General features: G+C 42.5%; 1 protein-coding gene across 1 annotated transcript; it reads left to right on the top strand.

Annotated features, from left to right (window-relative positions):
* The first annotated feature begins 369 nt into the window (after positions 1-369).
* On the top strand, positions 370-1,932 carry LOC131655187 (uncharacterized). The gene has a single exon (XM_058925085.1). It carries the CDS (start codon positions 370-372, stop codon positions 1,930-1,932), a length of 1,563 nt encoding a protein of 520 aa, XP_058781068.1.
* The last annotated feature ends 23,863 nt before the right edge of the window (positions 1,933-25,795 follow it).

Genomic DNA, 25,795 nt, shown 5'->3' with positions numbered 1-25,795 from the left:
ACTTTGGCTCTTGTTCGTGGGTTACCGCTGTTCTCGTTCGAGTGTACTATTGGTTCCTGTTCGTGGGGTACTATGGTTCTTGTTCGAGTGGTGATCTGTGTTCTATTCCAGTGTGTTGTTGACTACGGGCTTTGGTTCTGTGGATTGACATTCTATGTTCCGTGTGATGTACTATTTGGGGGGCCAAACTTTTGGCTCTGTACTATGTGTGTTACCGACAGTCCAGAATGCCTGGTGGGCGGCAACAAGTCCCACCACTTTGCATCATAGCATATTTATTTCCAAAAGAAACGCAAAAAAAAAATGTATAATAATAAGCATTTGCATGTCATATTTTCAGGGATATTCAGGAGTTCACCCAAGTGGAAGATGGACATTCCCACTGATACCGTCAAAGAACGCACGAGGCATACCAGAGCTTATAAGATTCCGGATATTGATGTTTCGGGGTTGATTGGTTTGAGTTCTCGGTTGGATGGGGAGGCTCTCCGTGACTTCGATCATGATTATGGCAATTTGCTCTCCATCCTCAAAACATCTTTCAATCCAATGGCTTTGATCACCCTGTTTCAGTTCTATGATCCACAGTTGAGGTGTTTTACGTTTCAGGACTATCAATTGGTCCCAACACTCGAGGAGTTCTCTTACATACTCAACATCCGAATCACTGATGATGTACCTTTCATTCGAGTTCCCGAGGTTGTGAGATTTGAAAAAATAGCTGAAGCTCTTCACATGGGTATAAAGGAGCTGGAAAGAAATTGGAAGTCATCAGGCGGTGTTTCTGGTTTCTATCTTTGCTTTTTGATCAGTAGGGCTGAGGATGCGGCTAAGAAGGAGCGGTGGGTTGATTTTAGTCGTTTGCTTGCTATCATGATTTATGGTATCATCTTATTCCCTTCAAGAGAGAACTTTGTGAGTTTGGCGGCGATTTGTGTCTTTATGAACAAAAACCCCGTGCCAACGTTGCTTGCAGATGCTTATTTTTCGATCCACTCGAGAAGTAAGAAGGGAGGATATGTTGTTGGTTCTTGTCTTCCGTTGTTGTACCAGTGGTTCATGTTGCATTTGCCGGTGAGAGGACCTTTTGTGCTCAAGAAGAGTTCTCTTAAGTGGTCAGATAGGATTGTTAACCTCACATCTTATGACATCAGGTGGAACTATTGTGTGGGGAAGATTTGGAACATCATCACTAGTTGCGGTCAATATCCCAACGTTCCTCTCATGGGAACCAGAGGTTGCATTAGTTACAATCCCACACTCGCCTATCGTCAATTGGGATATGCAATGGAAAGGGCTCAGAATGATGTAGAAGCGTTTGAATCAGTGTACTTTGCTGATGGTAAAGATCCTCTGGAGCTAGAAAAGATAGCGTATGCTTGGACTAAAGTTCACAAGAGAGATCAGAATACTTTGAGAAAGAAAGTTCCTATTGCTATGGGTCCTTACCGAAAGTGGGTTGAAGCGAGAGTGAAAGATTTGTTGTTGCCATTTGCAAGGTCATGTCCATTGTATGAGCAACCTCCCGTGGTTTTATCTGATACCGTTGCGGCTGAACTCTATATTCAAACTGAAGCGGACAACATCAAACTAAGAGCAAAGGACAATGAGGTTGGCTTGGAGAGGTATTTTCAAGATCGCGAAAAGGCGGAATTGACTCGTAAGCTCAAGCATGCGCAAGGTGAAGGTTCAAGCATGACACGTGCCCAAAGGCGATCGCATGACTTGATGGAAGAAAGCTTGTACCGAAAACAGCAGGAATGTGCGAAGTTGCGAAGGTCCGAAAACAATAGCAAGAGAAGGATGCAGGATTCAGAACAACAGTTGATGGAAGAAAAATCCAAGTCAGCTCGACTTGAAGAAGAGCTCGCAAGCCTCCGATCCCAGCGGAGAGGAGATGGAGGAGCTCATTCTGTTGTCAGACGATCCTAGTGCTGCTGTGGATTGGATTTGTTTGGTCTAGGGGTTTGATTTGATGTGTATTCTTGATGTTTGTCGCCCATGTCCAGGATTGTTGCATGGGGTCGCATTTTGATGTTCTGGATTTCTTTTGTATGCCTTATGAGCACATTGTGACACGGTTATGTATTTTGTCTGTATGAACTCAAATTCTCAGTTATGTTTGAATTAAGTATGCTCAGTTTGCTGAATATTCTCGTGCGTGGATTATTGTTCGAATATATTCTGTATCAGGGTTTCTATGTCCTATCTGAAAGTGGGATGAACTTTTGGATACCTGAAAATTGACAAACATTTCATGCATATCATTCATATATCATACATGTCATATATTTGCAGGTTTTGCAGGTCTTATATCTTATGTCTTGCTGTTTTGTTACCAGAAGGAGTTCTAAGACGGCTAATCACCCGTATCCGACTAGGAGCAATCAGAGAAGGCAGATGGAAAAGATTCAGGAACAAATGGCAGAGATGAGAGCTCAACTGACAGAGCCGATGAATGCGCAGATGGCGCAGTTTATGGAAGCATTGACTAATGTGACCAAGGGGCAGGATGACTTGCGAGTTCTCGTTGAGAACTCCAGAAGGAATGAGAATGGAGGACATCCAGGGCTGTTTGACGATGTGTCTGGCAGGATTGACGATCACCATGATCCGAATGAGTTTGATCACGTGGGAGGGCACTATAATCCTTTCAATCAGCATCACGGGTTTCCACCTCCACCTCCGTCTCGTCTGTTGGGAAGGAGAGATAATCAGAACCGTGGTAATTTGGATTTCAATGTTGAGAACTTTGACCAGGTATCAAGGCATAGTGCTGAGGGTGCACATGATGAAGTTGAGAGGTATAGTCTGATTGAGGAACGTCTCAGAGCTGTTGAAGGCAAAGGGGTGTTAGGCATGGATATCAATGACTTGGGGCTGGTTCCTGGTGTGAGGATCCCACTGAAATTCAAAGTTCCATCTTTTGACAAATACAATGGGGCGACTTGTCCCATGACTCATGTCAAAGCATACTATCGCAAGATGTCAGTTTATTCAGAGGATGAGGGTTTTCTAAGGCATTTCTTCCAGGATAGCTTGGCTGGAGCTTCCTTGGAGTGGTATGTTCAACTTGAACGCACCCATATCCATTCTTGGAGAGATCTTGTGGAGGCTTTCATTAAGCACTATTAGTACAATGTTGATATGGCACCCAACAGGACCCAGTTGCAGAGTTTGGTTCAGGGGTCTAAAGAATCTTTCAAAGAGTACGCTCAGAAATGGCGTGAGTTAGCTGCGAGGGTTCAGCCACCTATGACTGAGCGTGAGATGATTGACATGTTCACCAGTACCTTGTCTGGACACTATTATTTGGCTTGCAGTGCTTCAGCTAACTTTTCTGAAATGGTGAGATATGGCGAACGTGTTGAGATGGGTCTAAAGATGGGAAAAATCCAGCTAGGAGCTTCTTCTAATTCTGCTGGTAGTAAGAAACAAGCTGAAGGCTATGCCAGAAGGAAAGAAGGAAATGCAGATGCCTGTTGAAGAGTATTGTGGTGTACTTTTCGTTTATATCGTATCCACAGGGATTATTGCGATATCACCGCCGTTCTATAGCCTATTTTGTCTTGAGTTAATGTTACTTTAGTTTTAGGTTTGCAAAAGGTCATTCAATCACTTTAGTAGCAAAGAGTAAATTAATGAAGGTTCTAAGTTAAAGAAAATGCATCAAGATTCGATTTCATCGACCTAAGTTTGTATGTTTCCTTATAAATATATGCTTATGAACTTGCTAACGATCAATATAATTACGTATCGACACCTATATCGTCCGTGTCCGCAACGATATAGCTAGATTTACCGTATTGTTTAACCGACGATTTCTCCACCGTTTAAACAATACAAATAACGTTTTAAAACCGATACTTAGTAAACATCAAACTCTAAATCCATGTCTGCAACTTATAGTTTGAAAGATGATGAGTTAGGTCTAGATACAAACATTGATGTCTCAAACATTTATACCAAAGAAAAAGCTTTAATAAACAAACTAAACCATCTATATTGATCATCACTTGTTCATACACATATATTCACAAGAAAAACATACAAAAGGCTAGGAAGATTACATCTTATCTTGATACAAAAGGGATTTAGCTATCCATGAGAATGGTAGCTTGCACAAGAAGGAAAGGATGAAGATCAACAAGCATCAAAGGCGATTAATCGACGATCAAGGCTTCCAATCTTCAACTCTATGTTTGCTACAGTGTATTATGCTCTTGTTTCTCTCTAAAATATCTCTACTTACCTAAAAAAAGATCTGGCCCAAAAACAAATAAACAAAGTTTCGCAGACCGCGCTTAGCGCGGTGCAGCCCGCTAAGCGCGCTATCAAAAATTGCTTAAACCGCCCAACCGCGCTAAGCGGGCTTCAGACCTCGCTTAGCGCGGAACTCTCTGCCAGAACTTCCTTCTTCTCTTCAAAAGCGCGCTTAGCGGGCTCAACCTCGCTTAGCGCGCTACCTCTTTTCAGCAATCTTTGGCTTTGGTCTTGGAACATCTTCAAAGTGCTTTTTCCATGGTCCAAGCTTCCAATTATCTAAAAAAAACTACAAAATCCAACATAGATTGCAAAGATAAGAACTATTCAACAATAATATAAATATAAGAATAAATATATACCAAATGACAATAAAATACCACTATTAACCACAAAAAGACTTGAGAGTTACCAAAAATTACTTAAGATATTTACACAAATTGGTAACTAACAATGCCATATATGGAAGAAGGGGTTCAGGGAGAAGCAATTCACAGGTTAATGCTGTCATGATCCCAGTACCACAACAACCACAACAGCAGGGACAGCGTTCCAGTAATGATCGCTATCCTCCCAGGACTAGGCCTCACAGAAAGATTGATCCGATTCCTATGACCTATGCTCAGGTGTTGCAACATTTGCTCAAGATTGAGAAGATTACTTTGAGAGATGCTCCGAGTGCTCCGGACACACAATCTCCGAACTATAATGCAAACGCACGATGTGCTTTCCATTCAGGTGCCGTTGGGCATGATACCGAGAGGTGTATTGCGTTGAAGAATAAGGTCCAGGACTTGTTGGATCAAAAGATAATTCAGTTCACTCCTACACCCAATATTGTCAATAATCCGATGCCTACTCACGGAGGTTCGGGTGTGAATGCCATTGAGAGTGAAGAGATAAGTGTTGTATCTGATGTGAGCTGTTTGACTTTTCCTCTTGTATCTGTGAAGCAACATCTGATCAATAGCGGTATCTTCCCGGGCTGTGAAGTTGATTGTGAGAATTGCAAAAGTCAACCTGAAGGTTGTGCTGATTTGAAAGGTATGGTACAAAAGCTGATTGATGAGGGTCCTCTTCAGTTCTATCGAAGGTCGAGAGGTGCAAGGAGTAAGGATGGTGAAGTGTCTGTGATCTCAATTCCTTATGATCCAGTTGTTCCAATATGTATCCAGGTGCCTATTTAGATACCTGTCAGTATCCCGTATGAGGAACAACCAGCGGCGTTGATGATTACTGTGCCGGGGCCTATTCCATATGAGAGTGAGAAGGCCATCCCTTGGCTTTATGGTTCAGACGTATATTACTATGGCATGAAGAAGGAAGGCGAGCCATCTAAAGAGAAGTTTGTTGAGGCCTCAGTTGCAAACACTGATAATTTCACCGGTACTGGTAGGATCACTCGCAGTAGAAAGGTGTTCTCTCCTCAGCTTGTTCAAAACAATGCAGATGCTGTGGCTAAGGCCAAAGGAAAACAAGTAGTGACTGATGTCCAGAATTCTCCGATTCAGAGTGGGGCACCTGATAGTGCTGTGTCTTCCAAAGATGTGGAGGAATTATTGAGAATCATCAGGAAGTCTGATTACAAGGTTGTTGAGCAGTTGGGTCAGACCCAGTCAAAGATTTCCATCTTGCAAATGCTGATGTGTTCATAAGGTCATAGAGATGCTCTCTTGAGAATCCTGAATGGTGCTTACGTCCTGCATGAAATATCTGTGAATCAGTTAGAGGCGGTAGCCAATAATATCTCCGCTGGGAATGGTTTGGGATTCACTGACCATGATCTTCCTCCAGAAGGGAGAAACCATAACAAGGCTTTGCATATTTCGATTGAGTGTAAGGGGATGACTTTGTCCCGTGTTTTGGTTGATATTGGGTCTTCTTTAAACGTGCTTCCCAAATCTGCTCTCATGTGAATTGACTATGCTGGTGTTGAGTTGAGACCAAGTGAGTTGGTAGTGCGCGCCTTTGACGGTTCAAGGAGGTCTGTGTTCGGAGAGGTAGATCTACCAATCCAGGTTGGTCCTCAGATCTTTACTACAATCTTTTATGTGATGGACATTCAACCTGCTTACTGTTGTTTGTTGGGACGACCGTGGATTCACAAGGCTGGTGCTGTGACATCCACTCTTCATCAGAAGTTGAAGTATCCGGTTGACGGTAAAGTGGTGACGGTTTGTGGTGAAAAAGATTATATCGTGAGTCACTTGTCCTCTTTCCGATATGTAGAGATCGAAGGTGAAATACATGAGACGTCGTTCCAAGCGTTTGAGGTTGTGAACGCTGTGAGAACTCCTCCTTATGAGATAACGAAGCCAGAAACGGTCATGTCCTCTTTGAAAGATGCTCAGGTTATCGTTGAGACTGGAAGGGTGGAAGGCTGGGGGCAAGTAATTGACGTGCGTCCCAAATTTGATAAGAATGGTCTTGGTTTCAATCCTGGAAGGCAGAATGCATCGCCCAAGTCTAGTGTCCTTAGCTCGATTAAGTTTGTGAGTGGAGGTGTCATTCAAGACGGTCAGGTCCATGCCATTGTCGATGGTGAGGAGGCGGATAGTGATTATGACTTTGATAGCTGGATTCGTCCAAGTATTCCTGGAGAGGTGCCTAGCAACTGGACAATCGAAGATATCATCCAAGTTGCACAAGCTCAGGAGTAAATTCCTTGTTTTTACTTTTCTTATCATGACATAATTCCTACGCTCTGCCCAAGGCGTAGTGAATCATTTGTAGGGCCATGCAGTTCGCATTTTCAAAGTTAATCATGAAATAAAAGGACGTTTTTGCATTCAAATGTTTCGCTCTTTGTCTTTCTTTTAACTTTTTCCTTTAAATGGCAATGTTTTTGCACACACTTGCACATGGCTTAATAATAAAACTAAAATAAAAACATCAATCATGCAGATGTTCCACCACCACGGATTCCATTGGTAACAGTTCCACTACTGCTTATTATGATTTTGACAATCCGATCTACCAAGCCGAGGAGGAAGCTTATGAAGATTGTGATCTCCCCGATGAGTTGGCCAGATTGTTGAAACAGGAAAAGAAAGCGATTCAGCCGCATCAGGAGGAAATTGAGATGGTAAATGTTGGCACTAAAGAGCCGGTCCGATAAGTCAAGATAGGGGCTGCGCTTGAGAATAGTGTGAAGCAGAGACTTATTGATATGTTGAAAGAGTATGCAGATATATTTGCTTGGTCCTACGAGGATATGCCTGGTCTTGATACAGATATTGTGGTACACCGTCTACCTCTCAAGGAAGATAGTCCTCCTGTCGAGCAGAAGCTTCGAAGGACTCGCCCAGATATGTCTGAGAAGATTAAGAAAGAGGTTGAGAAACAGTTTGATGCTGGCTTTCTGCAAGTTGTGAATTACCCGCCGTGGGTTGCGAATATTGTTCCTGTACCTAAGAAGGACGAAAAGGTCAGGATGTGTGTTGATTACAGAGATCTGAATAGGGCGAGTCCGAAAGATGATTTTCCTCTTCCCCACATTGATGTGTTGGTGGATAATACTGCTCCTTTTAAGGTGTTTTCCTTCATGGATGGCTTCTCTAGGTATAATCAGATTAAGATGGCACCAGAAGACATGGAGAAAACAACGTTTATCACGCCGTGGGGAACTTTCTGCTATAAAGTCATGCCTTTTGGGTTGAAAAACGCAGGGGCAACGTATCAGCGTGCCATGGTGACTCTTTTTCATGACATGATTCACAAAGAGATTGAAGTGTATGTTGACGACATGATTGTAAAGTCTCACACTGAAGAAGAGCATTTGGTTCACTTGCAGAAGTTGTTTGAAAGGCTTCGGGAATTCAGACTGAGGTTGAATCCAAACAAATGCACTTTCGGAGTGCAATCCAGAAAGTTATTGGGCTTTGTTGTCAGTGGAAAAGGTATTGAGGTTGATCCTATAAAAATAAAAGCTATACAAGATATGCCTGAGCCGAGAACAGAAAAAGAGGTTCGTGGTTTCTTAGGGAGGTTGAACTACATTGCTAGATTCATCTCTCATCTTACAGCCACTTGTGAACCAATATTCAAATTGCTAAGAAAAGATCAGACAGCCAGGTGGAATAATGATTGTCAAAAAGCATTTGAAAAAGTGAAAGAATATCTGCAGGAACCTCCGATACTAATGCCTCCAGTTCCAGGAAGGCCTTTGATTATGTACCTCACAGTTCTTGAAAACTCAATGGGATGTGTGCTGGGTCAACATGACGAGTCTGGCCGAAAAGAGCACGCAATATACTACCTTAGCAAAAAGTTTACCGACTGTGAATCCCGATACTCACTGCTCGAGAAAACTTGTTGTGCTTTGGTGTGGGCTGCTCGCCGGCTGAGGCAGTATATGTTGGTTCACACCACCTTATTGATTTCCAAGATGGATCCTATCAAGTATGTTTTTGAGAAGCCCGCTCTTTCCGGAAGAGTAGCCAGGTGGCAGATGATTTTGACTGAATATGATATCCAGTATACTACCTAGAAAGCCATCAAAGGTAGTGTGTTGGCGGATTATCTTGCGCATCAGCCGGTCGAAGATTATTAGCCGATGAAGTTTGAATTCCCCGATGAGGATGTTTTGTACATCAGAGATTGTAACATTCCTGGACCAGAGGAAGGACCCGAACCAGGATCGCGATGGACGCTCGTGTTGGATGGTGCCTCTAATGCACTTAGGAATGGTGTAGGAACTGTAATCACTTCTCCATCTGGTTTTCATATTCCGTTTACAGCCAGAATCTGTTTTGATTGCACTAATAACATGGCTGAGTATGAAGCTTACATCTATGGTATCGAAGTTGCGATCGATTTGCGAATCAAGTACTTGAAAGTTTATGGGGATTCCAATCTTGTCATTAGCCAGATCAATGGAGATTGGGAAACTCGCCATCAGAATCTGATTCCATACAGGGAGCATGTGATGAGACTCATTCCATACTTTGATGAGATCACATTCGAGCATATTTCTAGAGAAGAGAACAATCTTGCTGATGCTCTCGCTACGTTGGCTTCCATGTTCAAAGTGAAATGGGCCAATGAAGCGCCTAATATCACCATTAACAGGTTGGAGGAGCCGGCATTCTGCTTTAAGGCTGATGTTGAACTGGATGGCAATCCATGGTATCATGATATCAAAAAGTTCCTCGAAACTCAAGAGTATCCTCCCGAAGCGTCAGTGACTGATAAGAAGTTTCTGAGAAGGTTTGCAGCTAAGTTCTACCTCAACGGTGGGGTTTTGTACAAGAGGCATCATGACGGTGTGTTACTCCGATGTGTTGTGAAAGAAGAAGCTTCGAAAATCATAGAGGAAATGCACGAAGGTGAGTTTGGTACCCATTCTAGTGGGCATACGATGGCTAAGAAAATCTTGAGGGCTGGTTACTATTGGTCCACTATGGAAACTGATTGTCATAACCATGTCAGAATTTGTCACAAGTGTCAGATCTATGCTGATAAAGTGCACGTGCCGCCTGTGCCTTTGAATGTCTTGACTTCTCCGTGGCCTTTTGCAATGTGGGGCATTGACATGATTGGAGAGATTAAGCCTACTGCTTCTAATGGACATCGCTTCATTTTGGTTGCCATCGATTACTTCACCAAGTGGGTTGAAGCCGCATCTTATGCGAATGTAACAAAGCAAGTGATTACTCGTTTTATCAAGCACAACATAATATGTCGTTATGGGATTCCTGAAAAGATCATTACTGATAATGGATCAAATCTCAATAACAAGATGATGAAGGAGCTTTGTGAGTCCTTCAAGATCAAGCACCACAATTCTTCTCCGTATCGTCCAAAGATGAATGGCGCTGTCGAAGCGGCTAATAAGAATATTAAGAAGATTGTGCAGAAGATGGTAGTGACTTACCGAGATTGGCACGAGATGCTCCCTTTTGCTTTGCATGGTTATTGCACCTCTGTGCGTACATCGACTGGGGCAACTCCTTTCTCACTTGTTTATGGTATGGAAGCAGTATTGCCAGTTGAAGTTGAGATTCCTTCCCTGAGGATTATGAAAGACGTCGAGCTTGACGAGTCTGAATGGGTACAGAATCGGATGGATCAGTTGAACCTCATTGATGAGAAGCGCTTAGCGGCTATTGGACATGGTCAGGTGTACCAAAAGAAGATGAGAAAAGCTTTTGACAAGCGGGTGCGACCCCAAAGCTATAAACCAGGTGATCTGGTGCTCAAAAGAATCATTCTTCCTCAAGGTGATCCTCGAGGCAAGTGGACTCCGACGTATGAAGGCCCCTTTGTTGTGCAGAAAGTGTTCTCTGGCGGTGCCATGATGCTTGCAACGATGGATGGCGAGAACTTTTCGCACCATGTGAACGCGGATGTAGTCAAAAAATACTTCGCATAGACCTGATAAAAAAAAAGATGAAAAAAAAGAAAAGAAAAAAGAAAAGAGAAAAGAAGAAAGAAAAAAGAAAAAAGAAGAAAAAAAGATAAGAAAATGAATCAGGCAAAAGAATGAAAAAGAAACAAATATACCCGCTAAGTTGAAAACCCGAAAGGGCGGCTTAGGCAAAAAAGGGACAAAAGCGAACGACTACATCTCGCATGCCACCTTGGCAATCACTCTTCATACATGCTTAGGGCTCCCGACCGAGGGATAAGCAAGACTCCGTGTTCTTGAGTTTGCACCTGGGAGCTCAAATCCCTAAAGCATTCACAAATTCCAATCACTTTGTTTAGGGCTCCCGACCGAGGGATAAGAAAAACTCCGTGTTCTTGAGTTTGCACCTGGCAGCTCAAATCCCTAAAGGCTCTCACAAACCCCGTTGGGTCCACAAGTTTGGTGACATCATCAGATCGGACAGTGATCAATCCTAATGAGTACGTTCTTCCAAAGCAAGGAGATGAGAACGTCGGAGTTATAAAAGTGATAGCGGGATCGAAACCAATGGATATCCGTTTCACATTGCCATTTCTCTTGTAAATGCGTGGTTACCTTTTACTAGGAACTACTTCTGAAATGTGTTCGCTCTTTTACGAGCATTCTGTTCGCAATTAATAAAAACCTTTTTACCTCAAAAGTCGTTTTCTTTTACTGTTTTGTTTGCATAAAACGTCCTGAGTTTATGTTAAACTTTGCATATGAAAACTGCATTGCTTATTACAATACATGATTAGAAATGATAAAATCTTTGAAATTATTTCGAAGTCTTGTGTAACCAGGATGGCAGGCCAGGATGCCATGATATATCCTGGGGCATTTTCATTTGTTTTTCTCGTAGGTACGTCCTTGCAAGCGCTTCACATCAGCATATTGGCAGACATAGCCATGAGAGATTCTCACTCCCCAGCTGAGTACATTCAGATGAGATTTTCTTTGTTCCAAGATTCTCACATCCTCAGCAAAGCACATCTCGATGTATTCCCCGTGCATCTGAAGCCTTATTCCCCGGCGGAATACCTTCTCCCCAGTTGAGTCATGATTGGATGGTATCTGATTCCCCAGCAAGCTCTTAATGAGGTCCTTCGCCCGAGTTCCTCGTTTTTCCCAGTAGAGCGTTTCTCTCCCCAACAGATGGACCTGTTTTCCCCAAGAGAGCCATCTTATTCCCCAGTGGAATGGCCTTAACAAGAGGTTCTTATGTCAAGTTCCTTATCCCCAGCGGATCTCTCATATCCCTAGCAGTTTGCTGTGCAGAAGTATTCATCTTCCCCACTGAGTTTCTTTCCTCAGCAAAGATTCGCATGCATCCTCAGTAGAATCTATGTCCGTCCAGGATTTCTCCAGCGGAATGCGTCCTATACAAGCAAGTTGGTCACTCCCCATCAGAGTTGTCTTCATGACTTGCCCTTATCTTCACATCCCCAGGGTGTCGAGAATTTGCTTCTCCAATAAAGTTGCCCGGGTATCCCCAAGAAGGATTTATCCCCCAAGCAGAGCTCGCGTCCAGATTTTGATCATCTCCAGCAAATATCTGATCCATCTTTGCTATCTCACATGTTGTGACCCTTGGTCACTCATCTTGTCCTCCCCGCAGAGTTCTATACTCTCTCCAGGACTTCTTCAGCAATTCAGTGCTCCTCCGTTGCCTCACTAAGTAACGTTCGAATCATGCATCATTCGCATTGCATTCTCTAAGCGTGTAGCGCATTCCTTCTCGGGAGCGTTATTCCATACACATTCATACATGCATCATGCATAAATCATATCATATCTGTTTCTTTTTGCAGGAAAGTTATCCAGATTTAAATGCTCCCCAGAGAGCAACTCGCCTAGTCATTACAGGCGCTTATCCTGATGTTTTGAATCAGAAGAGGATTGTTCTACTTATTTTCTGGCATAACTCAGATCAGTTCAAAGACATTCCTATTCCCGATGCCCCCAGATCGGTGGAAGATATTTGTTCCTATCCTGATATCCAGTTTAGTTGAAGGAACCGCCTCCGGATCTCTATAGATCTTCCGAAGGAGCAAGCCCTCTGATACATCAGATCAGTTGGAAATATCTACTCCCTAACGATTTAGTTCGTTCAGAAGAAGAAACTCGTTTGCCCAGTCCTGATGCCTAACCATCAGTTGAAGACGCTTTCTTTACCCGGCGTACACAGTTCGGAAGAGATATCTGTTCCTATCCTAATATTCAGATTCAGATTAGTTGAAGGAACCGCCTCCGGATCTCCCAAGATCTTACGAAGGAGCAAGCCACTAATATCATCAGATCAGATGGAGATGTCTGCCTGATCGACTTTGTCTTTCAGATGAAGATTGTCCTACTTATTTTCTGGAATCATGTCCAGATCAGTTTAAAGGCATTCTTTCCCCGGCGTACACAGTTCGGAAGAGATATTGTTCCTATCCTGATTTCCAGTTCAGTTGAAGGAGCCGCCTCCGGATCCCCGTGGTCTTACGAAGGAGCTAGCCGCTAATTCCCATATTAGTAGGAATATCTACCTGATGATTTAATTGCATCAGAAAAGATGTCTGCCCAGATTCTCAGATCATGATTCCCAGATTAGAGATACCTATTACCCGTTGATGTTCAGATCAACCGATGTATCTCCTTCGATTCCCATATCGATTTAAGACATCTATCTCGATGCAAGTTCGGAGACATTTGCTACGTCTGATATTCAGATCAGTCGAGATGTTCCTTCTCTTGATGCCCAGATCATTTGAAGTGTTTCCCCTGCCTGTGGGTGCCCGTTCCTTCTTATCACAAGTTGGAGCATATTTATTATCCAGATCAATTGAAGTTTTTTCTCCTCGCCTGCGGGGTGGTACATTCCTTCTTGTTACAAGATGGAATCTTCTATTGATCAAGAGCGCAAATTTTCGAGTTCATTCTGGTATGCAATCTCCTTCCACCTCAACGGTTCGAAACTTTCGTTTCTCACTCGTCAGGTTCAAGAAGTTTGAATAGGGGCAGCTGTTGCACCCCAAAATTTTCCCTCTTTATTGGAGCCATAAGTTAATAATGACGTTTATTTCGTCATTCTACAATTGAGGAAATATAATAAAGAGTTTTCATGGGTTTAAGAAGATACGGTGTGAAAAAGGGTTTAAACAGTGGAAGCATGAGAAAATCCGCAAGTCATATTTGGAAGGTGATATGAGCTAAGTTCCCGCGAGTCCTGACCGTTTCGACGATATCTACAACTTTTGTGTTCGGCTCGGAAGCCAATTATTTGAGGAAGGTCGCCAGATTTGCAAATTACTTAAGGTTTCACAGTGAAAAACAGTGCTGAATGTAGGGTTTCGGACCTCGGAAAATTCATATCTCCTAATCCGCTCGTCGGATTCACTTGAAAATTTAACTGGAGCTCCGTACCATCATTACCAAGATTTCGTATGTTCGGACCGAAGGCCAATTATGCACGGGAAATTCCCAGAATTTTAAGGATCGTCGCATTGTTTCAGTAAAAAGTGTTTTCGAGTGTGTCGCGCCTAGTTTGAAAATTCATAACTTCTTCGATTTTTATCGTATGAAGTCCACTCCGGCGGCATTTTCTTGGAAATTTCGTTAGCTTCGATTCTTCAACACACATGCCTGTTCAGATTCTGAGCCGAAGATAGGGTTTTATCGAGTTCTTTGAGCGGTACTCACAAAATTCTGCACAGTCGCACCAGATGAGACGGCGTTTCTCGCCATTCAAACGCGCGTATTTTCTTCATCGCTTATCGGATTGAGTTGATTCTCGCGGCAATGAGTCACGAATTTGGTCATCTTCACAGTGGCATTGGTTTCGTTCCGGAATTCAGAGCCGAACCGAGTTTCCTTAAAAACGAGCCAAAATAAGACGCACCGAGGGCAATTTGGACATTTCGCGTTGACATTATACAAACATTTTGCTCTTCACAAATCAAAGGGAGGACTATCATAATTTCAATTCACCAAAAAGATCAAAAACACTTTCTCTCAATTCTCTCTCAATTCTCTTGAATCAAAACCACAAATTACATAAAACTTTCATCAAGATTCATCAATTTTCACCAAGATCAAGAACATGGATTGAAGAATCAAGATCGGAAGTTCGAATTTCTTCTCCTTTCCCCACATAGAGTTGCGCGCCACTCCCTCTCTCTCTCTTTCCGGATTTCGTTCGAGTTCGTGTCGCGTTCGTGTCGTGTTCGCGTTCGTTCGTGTTCGTGTTCGCGCTTCGGTTTGATCTTCATTCGGTAAGCTTTCGGATCTTGAATTAAGTGCTTAATTGTTGATTATTATGTGAATTCGAATCCCGATCCGCCTCTTGTTCTTGATTAATTGATGATTGATGATGATTGATTGTTGAATATGCTCATCTTTTGCTCGAATTAGTCGTGTTCATGTGAATCGCGTTTGAATTGATGTTTGATTGTGTGTAATTGATATCCGTTGATGATGAATTGTGGTATTCATGTATGGATCTATGATTCGGTGTTGATTTTGTGTGCATAATTGTTAATATCCATGTATGTTACTTGTATCGCACTCAAAGTGTTTGTATAAATGCATGTGGCGCACTTTTGCTTGATGTTTGCTTGGCTCGACGCGTCGCACTTTGCTTAATTAGGATAATTTTACTTGTGGACTCGTGCTTAATTCATAATTTGATGTTTGCTTGTGATAATTGCCTATGGAATGATTTTGGATTGAGTGCGAATGGCTCCGAGATCTTAAAAATACACAAAAACTTGTTTTGCTACGCCAGGAACCGGGTTGTCCCAGGCGGGAACCGGTTCCCACTCAATCCAAAATACTGATTCTCTGGTTTTTTGTACCAGGAACCGGGTTGTCCCTAGGTGGGAACCAGTTCCTGCGTTGTTTTTCCCCCTGTGTTTTTGCACCAGGAACCGGGTTGTCCCTAGGTGGGAACCGGTTCCCAGTTTCCTGAAATATTCAATCTCTGGTTTTTTGTACCAGGAACCGGGTTGTCCCTAGGTGGGAACCGGTTCCCAGTTTTCTATCTCTGGTTTTTAGTACTAGGAACCGGGTTGTCCTATGCAGGAACCGGTTCCTGTGTGTGTTTTTTTTTTTTTGTATTTTCTTTTCTAACTTCAATCTTGCATAACTTTTTGCTCGTAACTCCGATTTGCACGTTCTTTATATCGTCGGAAAGCTTATGAGACGTACTATCTTGCTAGATGCTTAGTTTTCATTAATTTGTAGATCATCCATGTTTGATTTCTCTTTGATGTTTCATTGTCCATTTCATGTTTATGTTACTTACCCGTTTCTTTTGGCTTATAGCAATAACGCAATTCCGATTGCGATGTTTGTTATCTCTAACTTGTGTGCTAGTGTGCAAGGCTCTTGGATAGTCACCGACCGACGCTTATTGCTTGAGTGTTCCGCTTTACTCGCGGAACACGATCCCTATTCACTTGTATCGTGTTCTCATCCGGGAGACACGTTCCTATTACTTTATACTTGCTTGTTTGGTTTGCTTGTTCCTCTTGCAGGTGTATTGTGATTGTGTTCGATGTGCGTGTCGATCTTTGTGTGCTTTCATGGCTAATCGGTGTGCTGACCATCTGCTTTTGCTTTGCTAGCTCGCTTGCGAGATTCCTACTTTCTTCGCTTTGCTTCGCTTTAGTTTACGGATCATCATCCGTTTGGTATTGATCCCGTTTCATTTTATTCCTATTGCACTTTATCGCTTTCTCGCATCATCCAATAACATGAGAAGTAGGACCTAGACATTCATCTGGCCAAGCCCTTGAAAGAGGCTCTGTTTTTGTTGGTGTGTTTATATTTGTGCTTTGCGGCAGGGAGTCACGGTGTAATAAGTCCTATATGGCACTCCGTTAAGTCCTCATGGAAGGCACGCGGAAAGGGTTAGCAATCAACCCCCGCTTAGTCTCATCGAGTCCGTTCATTATACGCACGCTACGCGTGGCTCGCTTCTGAACCTGCACAAGATCTTGTTATCGAGTATGTCAGGAAAAGGGTTCATGTAGCCGGACCCCCGCCTTTCATATAGCTCGCGTCGCTCGACGTTGATGCTCGGTGTACGCACGCACCGTTTTCCTTTACGATCCGTGACGGCTTGGTTGCTGAGAGGGGTCCGCCCTCTTGTCTATGGCCCGATCATTTTCGCGAGGTCTAATGCTTGGTTGACTTGGGTTGAGCTGCTCCCCTTGGCTATGGCGGGACCGCTTTTCTACCATTCGGTCAGTACCGTTGGTTTGTTTGCTTTACGAGCGGACGCTCGTTTGTGTGATATTATTGTTTGTTTCCCTTATCCCTCGTAGGTTGCTAGTTTAGCTTAGACTTGTACCCTTTGTATGATAACATTAGGTAGCAAGCTTTCCCCCTTAGCTTAGGTTTTCCTCATGCATTCTTTAAAACACAAACCACACTCTTTGATTTTCTTTTCTTAAGAGCTTGTTATTTCCGCTCCATTCCCAGGCATAAGTCTCCAAAGGTCGAGCAGCGGAGTGTGAATGTAACTCGTTCACCTAAAAAACACAAAACAAACAGAAATTAGTTAGCCTAGCTACGGTAGCTCTGATTCTGCAAAACAGATACGTAGGCAGCGGGGTAGGACCCGTGCGAGCACAATCCTTTCTTTTCCCTACATTCTGCATTCATTTTAGTTCAGATTTAGTGCAGTTTGCTTACACACCCATAGTTTTAGACACAAGCGTGGATACCATCGAGTACGATGGGCGTGAGGGGTGCTAATACCTTCCCCTCGCGTAACCGACTCCCTTACCCTTTTTTCTCTGGTCGTGAGACCGTTGTTTTGTTTTGTGGTTTGCTGGCATTCCCTTCCTTTTTAGGATAAATATGTTAGTGGCGACTCTGTTAATTTTCGCGGTAGCGACACGATGCCATTGCCAAGTGCATTAGAAGCTCCATCAAAAACCATAGTCCATCGGGATCCTGGCTCGGGTCCTTCTTCCGGTCCTGGTTGTTCGTAGTCAGTGACTAGCATAATGTCTTCATCCGGGAAGTCAAAGTTTAACGCTTGATAATCATCCACTGCTTGATGAGCCAGATGATCAGCTACCACACTTCCTTTGATTGCTTTTTGTGAAGTGTACTGGATGTCGTATTCTGTTAAGATCATTTGCCATCTTGCTATTCTTCCAGAGAGAGCAGGTTTTTTGAACACATACTTGATAGGATCCATTTTGGAGATCAGGAAAGTGGTGTGATTTAGCATATATTGTCTTAGTCGGCGAGCCGCCCATGCTAAGGCACAGCAAGTTTTCTCGAGCAGTGAGTATCTTGTTTCACAATCGGTAAACTTTTTGCTAAGATAGTAGATTGCATGCTCCTTTCGGCCGGACTCGTCATGTTGCCCCAGTACACACCCCATTGAATCTTCTAACACTGTTAGGTACATTATCAGAGGTCTTACTTCCACAGGTGGTAACAAGATTGGTGGTTTTTGGAGATATTCTTTGATCTTATCAAAGGCTAATTGGCATTTGTCATTCCACCTTTCCACTTGATCTTTTTTCAACAGTTTGAAGATCGGCACACAAGTAGTAGTCATATGGGCAATAAATCGGGCGATGTAATTCAGACGTCCCAAGAATCCTCTGACTTGTTTCTCGGTACGGGGTATAGGCATTTCTTGAATGGCTTTGACCTTGGCAGGATCAACCTCAATACCTTTGCTGCTGACGATGAAACCTAAATGTTTACCGGATCTTACTCCAAAGGTACACTTGTTCGGATTTAGTCGCAACCTGTATTTCTTGAGTCTGTCCAACAGCTTGTACAGATGACCCAGATGTTCTTCTTCGGTGTTGGACTTTGCAATCATATCATCGACATAAACCTTTATCTCCTGATGAATCATATCATGGAACAGAGCTACCATTGCACGCTGATATGTAGCTCCTGCATTCTTTAAACCAAAGGGCATTACTTTGTAACAAAAGGTTCCCCAGGGTGTTGTAAAGGTTGTTTTTTCCATGTCTTCGGGTGCCATCTTGATTTGATTGTACCCAGAGAATCCATCCATGAAGGAGAATACCTTGCATTGTGCGGTATTGTCAACCAGTACATCGATGTGAGGTAAAGGGAAATCATCTTTGAGGCTTGCCCGGTTCAGATCTCTGTAGTCTATACACATTTTGACTTTCCCGTCTTTTTTAGGCACAGGCACTATGTTAGCTATCCACGGAGGATAACTCACAACTTTCAGAAAGCCAGCATTGAATTGTTTCTCAACCTCGTCTTTGATCTTCTTTGACATATCGGGCCTACTCCTCCGCAATTTCTGCTTAACTGGAGTGCTACCTTCTTTGATTGGCAGGCGATGAACCACAATATCCGTGTCAAGGGCAGGCATATCTTCATAGGACCAGGCGAATATCTCGACGTAGTCTTGCAACATTTGAATCAGTCTTTGCTTGACACTGTTTTCTAGATCAGCCCCTATCTTGACTTCTTTCTTTCGTTCGTCGCTGCCCAAATTGATAACCTCAATTGGTTCTTCATGCGGCTGTATAATCTTTTCTTCTTGTTCTAGCAGCCTTACAAGCTCTCTTGGTACCTCACAATCTTCCTCACTTTCGTCCTCAGTTTGGTAGATCGGATTTTCAAAGTCGTGACGGGCAATAGCAGAATCGTTATCGACTGGATCCAAAGTGAATGTGAATCTGCATTTATTTATGTGGGTGTGTGTAAGAAAACATAGCTATTTGAAAAAATGAATAAAGCAAAGAAAGAAAAAGGATCACAAAATTTGAATATGCAAACGTCCCATGAACATGATCATGATATGACAAACCCTTATAAAAAGGACCAGTGTGCTTCGGGAAAGGCACAAGGCTTTCAAGTTCATGGTTCGATAGTACATGAACCATTTTTATCTTTGAAAAGTATAAACAACGAAAACAAGAAATTGCATTTACTCCTGATCAAAGGAGATCACATCCTCAGCTTCCCAGTTGTTCAATCCATTGTTGTGAGCAGGGAGTATCCAGTTGTTCCAGTTGCAGTTGTCTTCTTCATCTTTCACAGCATTGATTTCATTGGTGGGGAAATGAGCCGGTGATCTTTCGGGATAAGTAATATACTCTGCTGGATACGAGAGCCCAGGCTGAGGTATCTCTGTTGGCTGAGCAAGATGCTCGATAAGATCATCCCATCCAGTTGGAATGATGTCTTTAAGGGAGACTTGTGCATTCTGGTGAGTGGTGTACTCTGACAGAAAATAACCCTCGTTATTTGGTATTTCCCTGGCTTTTTCAAGAGTGAAATTGTCGTCGTAATGTTCATCCCATCCAGTGACAATGTCTTCAATGGCGACTTGTGAGCTCGGAGGAGCGGAATATTTCACCATAAAGTCATATTTGCCACTTGGCTCTCCTAGCGTATCCCAAACTTCTTTAGGTGGATTTTGATATTGCTCAGTGATGGAACTTGTGAAACATTTTCCATTTTCAAATTGATCACCCCATCCAGTTGGGGTAATGTCTTCCATAGCAATAAAAGAACTCTGAGGTGCGGTATATTGAAAATTATACCCGCCGCTTGGTTCTCCCAAAGTATCCCAAACTCCCATGGGAAGGGGTGGAACTTCATCTGGATATGGCTGAATGATATGGTTCAAGAACACTCCATCGTCTTCAATAGCATTTACTCCTTGGCTGATGAAGTGTGACATTAATCCTCCAGAACAAGGACTTTGATCGTTCTTTTGATTTCCATTAGCATATCCCAGGCCTAACTTGTCGGACTTGTAAGGTGCATCGAGGAGCTGTCCCCATACTGTGCAACCACCTTTTTCGATCACAGCTTTGGCATCTTTGAGAGAAGCCATAATTGTAGTTGGAGTAGCAGAAATATGCTTGGTAGTAGAGACGTCTGGAGAGACCACCTCAAAAGATTGGCAGGGAGTTTCGATGAATTCGTCATCCAACTCAACATACTTGAAATTGCTCAGGTGACTAACCACATATTCCTCTTCACCATAAACTGTGATAATCTTTCCTTTTACTGGATACTTCAACTTCTGATGTAGGGTAGAAGTTACAGCATTTGCCCCATGTATCCAAGGGCGTCCTAGTAAACAGGAATATGCTGGGTGAATTTCCATTACGTAAAAGGTAGAATCAAAGATCTGAGAGCCCACTCTGATTGGGAGATTCACCTTTCCGTACACTGTTCTTGTTGACCCGTCGAAGGCTCTTACCACAACATCGCTTGGTTGTAACACAATTCCTTCGAAGTCAAGCTTTTCCAGTACTGTTTTTGGTAACACGTTCAAAGAAGAACTGTTATCTACCAGCACATGAGATAGAGTGGTGCCATTACATTCAATAGAGATGTGTAGGGCTTTATTGTGATTCTTTCCAGCAGGGGTTAGATCAACATCAGAGAAACCGAGGCCATTACTTACTATTAGACTGGCAACACAATTTTCAAATTGATCGATTGAAATCTCTTGTGGTACATGTGCAGCTTTCAGGAACTTCATCAGGGCCTTGGCATGAGCTTCTGAATACTTTAGCAGAGACAGCATTGAGATTTTTGAAGCAGTGTGCCCCAGTTGTTCGACAATATTGTAATCACTCTTGCAGATGATTTTCAATATTTCCTCCATTTCTTGCTTTGATGGATCCTCAACAGTGACTTCCACCGGTATTTGAACTGGTTCAACTTGTGGCTCTTTGCCTCGAGCGTTGACATCTTGATTAGGAACTGGGACCTGGACTGGATTAGTAGCAACATTTGGAGAAATTTCTGGTGAAAAGATCCTTCCACTTCTCGTAATCTTACTGGTACCCACAATATTATCAACAGTTGGAGTAGTAAAATTCAGGGCTTCTTCGGTCAAGGTATCCTGTTTAACTCCATGGACATAAACATTAGTGTCGTAACTCCACAGGACAGTTTTGTCTGAGGAGTATGGAAATGGAGTCGGACTGGTAATGATTACCGATGCCACTTTGGGTGTAGCGGAAATTTTGAAAGGAGCTTTGGTAGGGATTTTCAAGGGTATGTTGGAAACCACTGAGACATCCTCTATTCTCATGCCGTTTGAAAAGACTTCACATAAAACGTCCATGGAAGGTAGACTCTCAAACATAATGATACGGCGATCCATCCACTTTTGAATTCCCATTCTTAGATTTTCACAACCATTGGGTAGGTGTGTGCAATAAAAGCAATCAGGGTCACAACCTGGAAAGTAACCAGCTTGGATTAGCTTTCCTTTGACTTCAAGGAGCGGAGTTGACAATTCTCTCACATCATAGATGTATACAGTGTCTATGATAGCATTGATGGTCTTGTCGTGCTTCGGCATAGGTGTCGTGATGACATTTGGAGTCTCTGGAGGATCGAACTCAATTTCCCCAGCATCTATCATGTCTTGTATTTTATTTTTCAGGGCCCAACAGTGATCTGCGTCATGTCCTGGACAGTTGGAGTGATACGCACATGTTGCATCGGGTCGATAACTCGGAGAGGAAGTGTTGACATTCTTTGGAGGGTCTTTCAATGTGACCAGATCTGCTTTTAACAAATGCTGTAATGCTTGAGAGATTGGCATATTGATTCTGGTGAAATTTCTTCTTGGCGTATCTGGTCGACGCGTATATTTTGGCGGTTGATCTTTTTGAGGCGGAGATCAGAACTGCTCCTACAGATTGATGATGCTCATTCTTGCGACCTTTCTGACTTTGCATTGTATTGACCTCATTCCTCCCACCGATGGGCCTTTTTGTAGTACCAGAGGAAGAGCCTATTTGAATTTTTGCACTTTGAATGCCGCTTTCGACATGTTCTCCAGTCAATATCAGGTCAGTGAAACCTGATGATGAGCTTCCCAGCAAATGGCTATAGAAAGGGCCAGTTAAAGTGCCCATGAACATGTCGACCAGCTCGCGATCAGATAAAGGTGGTTGAACCCTTCCAGCCAGATCTCTCCACTTTTGTGCATACCCTTTGAAACTTTCTTTTGGTGCCATAGACATGCCCCTTAGTTGAGTACGGGTTGGTGCAAGGTCAGCATTGTATTGATACTGTTTGTAAAAAGCAGCAGCTAACTCTTCCCAGGTATGAACTTTTGTATTTTCCAGTTGGTAGTACCACTTGAGTTGTGTACCCGACAGACTTTCTTGGAAGAAGTGAATCCATAATTTGTTATCTGCTGTATGAGGTTGTATCTTCCTTACATAGGACCTCAGATGTAGTTTTGGACAAGAAACTCCATCATACTTTGCAAAGACAGGAACTTTGAACTTTGGAGGGATAACAACATTTGAGACGAGTCCCAGATCATCGAAATCTAAACTAGGTATTTTTTGTATCTCCATAGCTTTCATGCGTTCTTCCAACTGCTGGAATTTGTCATCATCCTGTTCGTCTCCAGAATGATAATCTTCTTCATTAGAAGAGAGGGAGGGTTTGGCAGAACCTTGGTTGCTGTGATTGTCTTCTTGATTACCATCACCGACTATTTCAGGGATCGGTGGTTTTTTGGGCTTTTTGACTGGGATTTTGATCTTCCTTTTCAGGTGACTCAAGCCTACAGATCCTTTGGGCTTCTTTTTCTTCTTGATTATCAGGGCTTTCAGTTCTTGTTGCCCCTTTGCTAATTCCATAATTGCTACCTGAACTTGGGCGTTCTGTGCTTCGAGATTCTTGATGCTTGTCTCAGATTCCATCTCTTCTAACTGAAATAAACAGCGAGGAGATGAGAAATCCGTCATGTGAACCTGTTATGCAATGTTTATGAATGAAATGTATATGCAATGTTTATGAATGAAATGTATATGCAATGTTTATGAATGAAATGTATGTGCAATGTTTTCAAGGATCTTAGAATTTAGATTTGTTAAAACAAAAGAAAAACAAACATTTGTTAGTCAAACAATTTATTTCTCTTTTTTTTCTTTCTTTTTTCTTTTTTTCTTTGCCTCATTCGGGCTTACAAAACAGAAAATAAAGAAAATGAAGGATCCCTCAGGTCTCCCATGGACGCTTTCTCTTTGCACCCAGGAATGTGTTGATCTGCTGTTCTTCTTGGAGTTGTCCAGTGAGCTCCAATACTTTCCTCTCATAGTCTTGACAGTGTGCTTTGAAGGTGTCTCTTTCCGCTTTTAGCTGAACCCAAGATTTCTGCAACTCTTCCAGGTCAGTTGGCATATCCGGATGTAGAATAACTCGAGGTTCGTCTCCTTCGACTTCTGGCTCGATAGTCACAGGTAGAATAGCGGGATATGGCATGATAAATTTCTGAGCATGAGTACGCACCCATCTGAGGTAAGGTTCCATAGGAATAGAATTCCATTTCCCCAAAGTTTTGCTTTCTATTCTATAGACACTGCCCCACGCATGTATGAACCTTCGTCGATGTCTATGGGAATCATCCTCGTAATCAAACACAATGCCACGGATAATCATGTCATGAGGACCGTTTCTCCGTGCATATCCGAATTGGCGTAAAGCTAAAGAGGGATTGTAAGTGATGCCTCCCTTGATGCCAAGGAGTGGCACATTAGGGTACTATCCACAATGGTCAATGATAGTAATGTCTCTCTGAAAGAAGTTATTCCACCGAATATCTGAATGAGACAGAGACATAATCCTGCGAGACCATTGCATTCTTTGTTCATTTCTCCACACTGATTGGGGAAGATGAAATGTAAACCATCTAGCCAGTAGTGGTATACAGCACATAAGAGTTCCTCGTTTCTTCATGGTACGAGTGTGTAGAGAATGTAGAATGTCTCCCAGCAAGGTCGGTACCGGGTTACGGGTTAAGAAAAGGTTGATAATGTGCACACTTATGAACTGGTCGGGATTAGGGAATAAAACCAACCCATAGATCAAAAGAGCCATAACCTCCTCAAAAGCTGGATAACTTTTGTTTTCTAGTAGTAATCGAGCCTTTTCCATTAAGAACTTAGCAAGCAAACCCTGGATTCCACTCTTTGTTTCCCAATTGGACTCGATTTCTGACTTTCGCAAATGTAAGGCAGCAGCAATGATTTCAGGTTTTGGAATCCTTTCTAAACCAGTGAAAGGTAATTGATCTCGAACAGGTAATCCAATTAGTTCAGAAAACTCTTCCAAGGTGGGTACTAACTGGTAATCAGGAAAGGTAAAGCAATGATGTTCGGGATCAAAGAACTGGAACAGGACCCGTATCATGTCTTCTTCAAACTTTGAGGTAACCAAATGGAGTAGGTGACCGTGCTTTTCGGTGAATTGAGCATTCCTGGTGTCATACCCCAAATTTGTCCTACCCCTTATTTTAACTGGCTTATACTTCCCATTACATCTGCATACCTCCATTAGGACATTAACATGATTTCGCATTGATTTCACATTCATTCATTAAATAAACATCTAAAAGCATGGGATCAGAAATCCTCTGGTGAATCGGGTTCTTACTGGTTTAAGGTTCCTACTACAGATAAGTTGGTTGAAATATGGAATTAGGGTCTTTGGCTCACGAATATTGGTCTCTTTCAATTGCAAGTTGGCGGTCCACATTAATACTGCAACATCAGGGGAGAAAGGTGATTACTTCTGAGAGGTTAAAAGTGCAAGCACGGATTGATTATCAGTCAGGTACACTCATTCATTGAAGATTGTATCTATCCTCTATTTACAGTACAATTCACCTGGATGAAAGTTTGAATCTCAATGTTGGAACACCTTAGTTTCAATTACAAAAGGGAGACAAGGAAAATCAAAGCTACATGGGAATCAATATTCATATGGGGAAATCGACACTTGCATTCAAAAGTCAAACTACATTGATACCATCATCAAATTTCATTATATTTTCAAAACCTGATTCAACTCCATCACATACATTCAAAGCCCACACATTCAATCCATTCAAAATTCCCGTTGAGTTTCAAACAACTTCACACTATTTCCATTCATCGTTTTCATGTTCATATCACCATTTCATACGAATTTCAATACAAAAATGAACCATTACATATTTCAAACCCATTCCAATACAAGTCCATTACAAAGTTTCACATATAACGTCGGCATTATCATCTTTCATTACAAATCCATTTGAAACTACAAAAAATAAATGTCCTAATCCTATTCTAGATATACTTTGCTATTTCCATCTTCAAGCTTTGCGAA

This window comes from Vicia villosa, linkage group LG1 (genome assembly GCF_029867415.1).
Source record: "Vicia villosa cultivar HV-30 ecotype Madison, WI linkage group LG1, Vvil1.0, whole genome shotgun sequence".
Lineage (NCBI taxonomy): Eukaryota > Viridiplantae > Streptophyta > Magnoliopsida > Fabales > Fabaceae > Vicia > Vicia villosa.
This window is presented reverse-complemented; position numbering and strand designations above follow the sequence as displayed.

Bases quoted from the DNA above. Each gene is read 5' to 3' on its own strand.
- LOC131655187 (XM_058925085.1), top strand. From the start codon at position 370: ATGGACATTCCCACTGATACCGTCAAAGAACGCACGAGGCATACCAGA.